The sequence below is a fragment of the Aedes albopictus genome, chromosome 3 (assembly GCF_035046485.1).
Source record: "Aedes albopictus strain Foshan chromosome 3, AalbF5, whole genome shotgun sequence".
Lineage (NCBI taxonomy): Eukaryota > Metazoa > Arthropoda > Insecta > Diptera > Culicidae > Aedes > Aedes albopictus.
The window spans coordinates 197,246,085-197,254,140 of record NC_085138.1 but is presented as its reverse complement, the minus strand read 5'-3'; the positions used below and the strand labels follow the sequence as shown (position 1 = coordinate 197,254,140).

The following is an 8,056-nucleotide window of genomic DNA, read 5'->3' as shown; positions in this document are numbered from 1 at the left end:
ATCGGTAAAAAACCTACAGAAACATGTAACTGAACTTCTAATATTTTTTTCTGTTGGTGTCAAAACATCATCTAAGAGATAAACAAAAATTGCTTGTCAACTATTATGTATTCATCCCCCTACAAATACTATGAAAAATATTCAAATTCGTTCTGTCCTATCGATCCTATCAAGATAAACCATGCCATTTTCTCATGCGTGGCCTAGAAATGTCAGCCTAGTCATACAAAAGTAACGTTGTTCAGTTAAAAAAAAGCAGTCAGTTTTTTGTCCAGTCCAAACTGTCACGTCAAGTGTTCGCACGTTAGCTTCGAATCTGTCAGCACAATTAAGTGCTGCAAATCTCCTTCCCACTATTAATTTTTTGGTTGATTTTAATTGCTTTATTTAAATAAAATATAATAAAATATAACATTGTAGAAATTCGAAAAAGCGACTATGACATTAATAAATTACTAATCAAAATCAACCGAGAAACGTGGGAAATAGAGCCCAAACAACATTTTGAAGTCAGCTGGCTGTAAAAGGTTCCAAAACCAGTCACAAATCCTATAAAACTTTTATTAGGATTTGTAACGATCATCAAAACCTTCTCAAATCCAACCGATTTGGAACTATTGCTTGGGAATAGACTCTACTGAGCCCTGGCGGTTCCTCCGTGTTTATCGAGCATGTCTGATGCATATGATCAGTCATACTCCATCTGCAGCAGCCGGTTCGTGATGAACCGTTGGAGGCGCATTAAAGTGTTAAAAAGGTGATATGTTTCACTAAAGAACACTACATTACAATAATCAAAATGAAACTCCTTCACTTTAATACCGTCAACCCCTGCGAACTTGGCCAGGGACTATCTCACTTTTATTCAACTTTAATTCTACATTCAGTGTAGTGCTGACTTAATAAATTTATGCTGCGTGAATACTTAGGTTTATATTCTTTGACACTGATGTGTTGATACATTAGAACATCTTTCCCTAAACAACGCATTGTGTATTTCCCACTTATATGTCTGAAAATGAAATCTAAATCCCATTCATTTAGAACCGTTTCAAATGATCCAAAAGTGGCGTTTCTTTCGATTAATATATTTAGTCATATGTCTTTGTGTGTTATTCCTTCGCAGTTTCAACAAACGAGTTTTATTCGTAATTCTTAGCATTTTTGTTGCATCCCAGGGATTTTTGCAGCATTTTGGTATTCAGGAATTTTGTTTGTTTTGCTTCTACAGCCAAGCCAATTCATTTGTCGTGCACAGGTTTACAAATGATTTCAAGCATTACATTTGGAGGTATTGAACCGGAAAAACGAAGTACGATTTGAGATCCCAGACTGTTTAAGGTATTATGATATGTTTCACTAAGTACAACTCATAGCAGTACCAATAAAGGGAGGATTAATGTTTTATTCATTCAGAGTTCAATAATATTAGAAGACGAAATGACGATCACACCATGTGTAAATTATTGAATAACATTTTTATGCACGACAAACCAAAAGGCAGAATTTCTCAATGGCGCATTATACTGGTAGCAATACTAGCTATTATTCAGCATTTCGTTAGAGCGGCTACTGGTAAAGTGAATTGGTTTGTTTTTTTTTTTCAATAACTTGTAATTCTAATATCAAAAACAATTTTACGATAATTAATATATCCTACCGAAAAAAAGAATGCTTGTCTTAGCATTATTCCTGCTGCTCTTTCCTACGTGTTTGCATTTCTAATGACTCTGTTGTTTGTCGACTTCTTTAAAAGAAATAAAAACAGCTCTTACAGATGTAAATCTTTGACATACCTTATCGTTGAGTAAACTTAAAACGCATTCTTATTGTTCCATTTATACACACACTCTTCCTTATGTACACCTAGAACCAATTAATACTCTTGTTTCACAATTTATCAGTTTTCCCTATAGTTTTTTTTTTCTAATGTAAACATTGGCTTCAGATTTGGATGTTTCGCGTTAACTAGCTTTGCATATCTACTAGGTCCTTAATAATTCGGTCAATATTTTGTAGCAGTGTCAAAACTGAATAATCGTAAAAATATATAACGCATACAAAAAACAATACACACTGTCGAATCACACATCGCATCTCAGTTTCACTAGCAATTTGTTTCAGTTTGTTTCCTAATAGTTAATATACTCTGATTGGTATCCTCACAGACAACTTTTCCATTTCATATGACACTGTTTCATTAATTTTGCTTGGTTTCAATTAAATATAACATAATCAAAACACGTTCGTCCTATATATCATAAATATACAATTGTAAGCACAAGCGCGCATAAACTCGTGTTTTACTCCTCATTGTTTGTGTGTGTGGGAGAGGATCACGTATTATGTGTACGTACCTATGGTACTTCGGCCTAAGTACACATCTCCCCAGTTACAGTACGGATTCCATCTGACTAATTTCCTTGCTGTTGCTGTTGCCGTTGGCCGGTTTCTGCTTATCGTTGTTGATTGCTGAGGTTAAGCTGGAAGTGATTGGCTGTTCCGTGGATGGACTCGGTGCGGTTTGGACAATCTTTGGTAGGATGGTGATGGGTTGGTCGTCGTCGGCCAGATCCTCCGATGGTTCCTCGTCGATCGGGGTCAGCACCTCGACGTGGACCGGCGCTTCCTCCTGTTTGCGGAATCTGTGGGAGAGTTAACAGAACAAACCATTGAAAATAGCAAGTAGTTATTTGAACTACAGCAGCGGCAGCGAAGGACGAATAACCCAAATGGCTAAAAACAACACTTACCTCTTGGTTGCCGGTGCAGCAAAGCTGAAGATCGCCGACAGCCCGAACAGGCCACCAGCGACGAAGAACGGAATCGAGTAGGTCTGCGTCGCATCGTACAGTGCGCCGGCCAGCGGTGATCCAACGATGGTGGCGGCACCTCTGAACAAGATTAGCAAACCGAACGCATTGGTAAGCTTATCCAAGCCCAACAGGTCTACCAGAATAATTGACGTCAGCGAGATGTAACCGGCTGTGGGAACAATCCGAATATCAAATGGTGTGAAGTCTGGAAGTGAGCTCATGTGAACTTACCAACTGCTATTCCAAAAGCAATCGCCATCGCCACATATGCGTAGTAACTGTGACAGAACGGTGTCAACGAAACGGCGAACGTAGAGATCACAAGGCAAACGTTGTTCATGAACAAGGCGTCCACTTTCGGGAAATCGGCAACGTAACCGCACAATATCCTAGCGAAAGTGTTGGTAATACCGATGATAGAAATCAGGAACGTGGCTTTGCTCTCTTCAATTCCCTGCAATTGAAAGCATGTTAGTGGTTCGTTTCTGCTGGATGAAACCCATCAACATCTTACATCAAGAACAGCGGCATCTACTAAGTACACGAACGGAACGTACAATCCAGCCATACCGAAAATGTTCGAAATGGCAATCATCATGAATACAGGATCCCGCAATAAGCTCATATCCATCATAGCTCCGATGGCGTTCTTGAAGGACTCGGGAAGCACCAGACATGGACACAGGTCATACTCTGTAACGAGCAAAAATCTTTAATGTGGACTCACTCGATCGCAAGCTCCACGAACTTACGTTCCGTTCCCTTCTCCAGATCCTCGCGAACAACATCACGTTCGCGGTGTTCGCGTTCAAACTTGGTCAACGATATGACAGAGTTGCGATAGCTGGCCAGCGATTTTTGCGACTGAAACTCCTTTAGGTTGGTAACCGAGCCCGAGTAGAAGATATCCTTACGCGACAGAGGGCGTACCATTTGCGGGCGGTCCGCCTTCAGGGAGGCCTTCGAGGTGTACATGACACTGTCGTCCTGCAAAGTGGGGTTGGCGTCGATTGGGCCACCACGAGGCGATGTGGAAAAGTAAGTTAAAATATTGTTGTGACAGGAATTGCATGCAAGAAGCTCAGCTAAATACAAACCAGTGCAAAATTAATTGGTAAATGGAAAATTAGCAAATGAGATGCACTAAATCTAAGATTTACATATATTTTATACACCAGAACTAAACATATAACATGAAATGATGCCATTTACAATGAAAACGGTCTGAATATATCTTTAGCGTACATTCAACTATTCGCGGAGTTTTCTCTAGCGAAAAGAGATGGTGTGAATCGATTGATGCTGATGATGCTACATATCTTATACTACGAATAGAATGTTTATTTCTATTGGGATATTCGTGATAATTGAAAAATACTGATGTCATCTAAACAAAACCATTCGGACACCTAGAGATCCTGGAGATCCCCACAACAGACGGAATCCCAAATCGATCACGTCCTGATTGACGGGCGATACTTCTTTGAAATTATTGACCTCAGAACGTATTGTGGCACTAACATCGATTCTGACCACCACCTGGTGAAAATGTGACATAAATTCTCCGTGATTTACATCGTACGGTACCGACGGCCAGCTCGGTATAATCTGGAGCGACTGGAGCAATTGCATGCACCGCATACGCGCAGAATCTAGAGGCAGCGTTGCCGGACGAGGGCGTACGGTAAAAGACTGCTGGAGTACGGTAAAAGCAGTTATCAACTAAGCATCAAACACCAACGTTGCGAGAACGGTCATGCTACAGCACGGGACTCGGCAGAATTTGAAACGATATAAAAAAAAACGCGGAACCAGCAGACCCGCCAAATTCAGGAGAAACAAATCGCCGCCTGTATGAAGTAGAGTGCAAACAAATGCAACTGCTGTGCTGTGCACAAGAAACACGGAAGTTCTACCAGAAGCTCAACGCATCCCGTGAATGCTTCGTACCGTGAGCCGAAATGTGCAGGGATAAGGAAGGGAGCATCTTGACTGACGGACGCGAGACGATCGAATGGTGGAAGCAGCACTGCGACAAATACTGGAAGCTCAGATATGGAAGACCAATGCAGCGGGAGAGATGACTACGTCACTACAGCCAACTCTCACGTTGAGGGAATTCAACCCTTAAATGCGCAATGTTGTTTTAAAACAACATACCTAAAAACGCTCCAAAATAATTGACCTTCACTTTTATTATTAATTATTAATTTATTTTTTAAATCAGTTTTTTATTGTCGTGCGCCTTTAAGGGTTAAAGATGCTATCCAGCAGCTCAAGAACAATAAGTCAACTGGTAGAGATTGCATTAGAGCTGAACTCATCAAGATAATCCCGGAAAAGTTATCCACATGACTGCACCTACTAATCGCCCGGATATAAGAGACCGGATAGCTACTGGAAGAGCGCAAGGAAATAGTCATTTCCTATCTTCAAGAAGGGTGACTAGTTGGAGTGTGAAAACTTGCGAGCGATCACACTTCTGAATGCCGCCTACAAAATGTTATTCCATATCATCTGTCGTCGTCTTTTACCTAAAATGAATTAGTGTATGGGAAGCTATCGAGCTATTTTCGACTTCAAGGCGGAATACGGCACAGCCGAAAGCTATAGAAAATCATGGACGAGAACGGTTTCCCGCGGAAGCTCACTAGACTGATCAAAGTGAAAATGGACGGTGTAAATAACTGCGTAAAAGTTTTGAGCGAGCTGTCTAGTTTGTTTGAATCTCACCGGAGGGCTACGACAAAGTCATGGAATCTCATGCTTGCTGTTCAACATCTCCCTGGAAGTTGTTATGCGTCAACGCAGATTCGGTAGCATTACGATAGACGGGGACACTTTCGAGGTGATGGAGGATTACGTCTACGTCGGATCCTCATTAACGGCAGACAACAACGTTAGTCGTGAAATAATAAGGCGTATCATCAGTAGATGTCGGGCCTACTATGAGCTATGGGCCAATAGGGCTCTGCACGAAACTCTCTCCCTCTCCTTCGCTCTTATTGAGATTTTGTAAACAACAAGGCCAGGAAATGTCAAAATTCCATACAAAATCAAAACAGTGCAGTGCCCTATTGTGGTACCGAGAACGTGCACGGATCAAAAAAGCAAGGGTTGCTTTTTCGAGCGAAAGAAAAAAAAAAAACAGTCAGATTAGTCAATGCACCAAAATCAGAAGTTTCAACTCAAACGTGAAGTCTGTGCTTCTGTGCGCCTGTGAATCCCGATGTTTATCAGTGAAGAACACTCAAAGGCAACTGCCGTATATAATTCGTACATGGTGGCCTTACAATTGGATCTCTATCGTTGGTGTCATCGGAAGCTGATAGCAACAGAAATTCGGGAGCGAAAGTAGAGGTAAGTCGGCCTCACTGTACGCAGAGGCGAGAACGAAATCAGCAAGCAAGCGTAAGACTGGAACTCAGCTTGGACATCGCAACAGAGGCTGACTCAGAGGATCATGACGTTGAAGCATCAATAAGGAAATAAAGAAAATCGGCTGAAATTTGAACTGGACATATGATAAGACGATGGCGGGCAATCGCCCAGGATGGAGATCGATTACTTCGTTCCTTTATACCATAGCTTCCCAAACTTCGACCCCCAAGCTGCTTGCAGGCACTCCTCAACTATTCTACGAAGAGCGGGATAATGACAGAGCGGGGTACCGAAAGTCAAGTTTGGGAAACGATGATCTACCATCAGAACTGTAAGTATGTAACTTGAGATGCTTCGTCGTATTTACAAGTTTCAATATAAAAAAAACGAACTGCTGCAAAGATATCTAAATAAAATTATTTTTTAGAATATGAATCATTAGAACTGTTACTTTTAGTGATATGGCTAAAATTTAAGAATTTGTCGATACTTTATATGTTTTAATGCAATCAAAATATCGTTTTTGAAATTCGTAAGAAAAAATGTAAGTCGATTGTTAGATTATGCAATGATGGTCTATTGAGAATAAAAGATACAGCAAACACAAGCAAGCTACATAACCGCAAACTACTTTGAAATGGTTGAAAAATGGCTGCAAAATATGAGTTTACCTCTAAATGAAAAAGCAATGATTACTAATCGATATATAATAACAGCGCTGAACACCCATTAGATCGCCTTAACTACCTATATATTCATTCAAAATTAAAATGCAAAACCCAGATAAGCAAGAATAAACTTTCAAACGATAAGAGCAAGCAGTCCCTCAAACGCCCATCCTAATTGGGGCTCATTTCACTTGCGTATGCTAATTGAAATTAATTTTGCATTAAATTATGTAAACCCATAATAGAGAGTAGTAATTAGAGGGCCGATTAGGAAGCTAATATCTCAGCTCCAACAACTGGTGCGCGTACAGAGAAGTCAAGTGTTAATTGAAGCGAAATAGCAAGCAAAGAGCAAAAAAACACGGGAGCAGGGTACTGTATCCAATTACTAGCAAGAGGGTGCATATTATACCAACTGCTCATAAAGACCCCGTCAATGCCTAGCGCAACTACTGCAAGTTATATGTGCAAAACGAAAACGTTATATCCATCAATTTGGTATACACTATCGAAAAATCAATATTGAAAAACGCATTTACAATATATAGAAATAGAAAAAAAAAACAAATTCCAATAAATAATAATAAAAAAATGTGGTGGCTGCTACTAACAAAATCTTCAGCGTTATTATTTTTGCTGCCGATGAAGGAACCGCGTGACAGTTTTAAATGCATAGTTTTACGTACATCTCCGTTACTACCAACATCACCTCTAGAGCTTGCCTTAATGGCAGCTAAGGATGGCTTAAATCTTTCACCTGTCGAGTGCTTACGGACACGGTCAAAAGTTGGCACGGATCCGTTCTTTGGAATACCTGCGTTAGAAAGGGAGTAAACAATTAAATTTTAGAAAAAAATATTGGGTTTATATGTACTGGTTTGCCGCACTACTTTGAAATGAAATACTAAGTTACCAGAGTTTTTAAGCCATCGGAAAGTTTAAATCAAGTGCCTTTGACCATCCTTGTTTCATGATGCGTTTACTCAAGTGACAGATTCTGGGTTACTTAAGAGATGGAATTTCTAAGTAAAAGATCACTAGAGAATCGTTATTAGAATATACGTATTTGTGTCATTACATCGAGTATAAATTCATCTCATAAATTCACTTTCAGTAGTGCTTTAAAAAGCCCAATTTATGAAATTTAAAAAATAGTTTAAAAAGTTAAAAAATATGTAATGCAATTTATGC

The 8,056-nt window shown here is 39.9% G+C and overlaps 1 protein-coding gene across 7 annotated transcripts in view; it reads right to left on the bottom strand.

Moving 5' to 3' along the window:
- Positions 1-1,104: 1,104 nt before the first annotated feature.
- The window catches only part of LOC109411624 (monocarboxylate transporter 14), a 130,467-nt gene continuing 123,515 nt past the window's right edge, over positions 1,105-8,056 (bottom strand). For 4 of the 7 annotated variants that reach the window (XM_062858098.1, XM_062858097.1, XM_062858099.1 and 1 more), the window contains 6 exons: positions 7,477-7,679; positions 3,569-3,803; positions 3,331-3,509; positions 3,048-3,270; positions 2,754-2,985; positions 1,105-2,645 (listed from right to left, as the gene is read on the bottom strand). In XM_062858098.1, coding sequence (XP_062714082.1) covers positions 2,393-2,645; positions 2,754-2,985; positions 3,048-3,270; positions 3,331-3,509; positions 3,569-3,803; positions 7,477-7,679 — 1,325 coding nt within the window. In that variant the 3' untranslated portion in view covers positions 1,105-2,392. The remainder of the gene's footprint in view (positions 2,646-2,753; positions 2,986-3,047; positions 3,271-3,330; positions 3,510-3,568; positions 3,804-7,476; positions 7,680-8,056) is intronic. The other 3 variants (XM_062858101.1, XM_062858102.1, XM_062858103.1) reach the window with 1 other exon arrangement.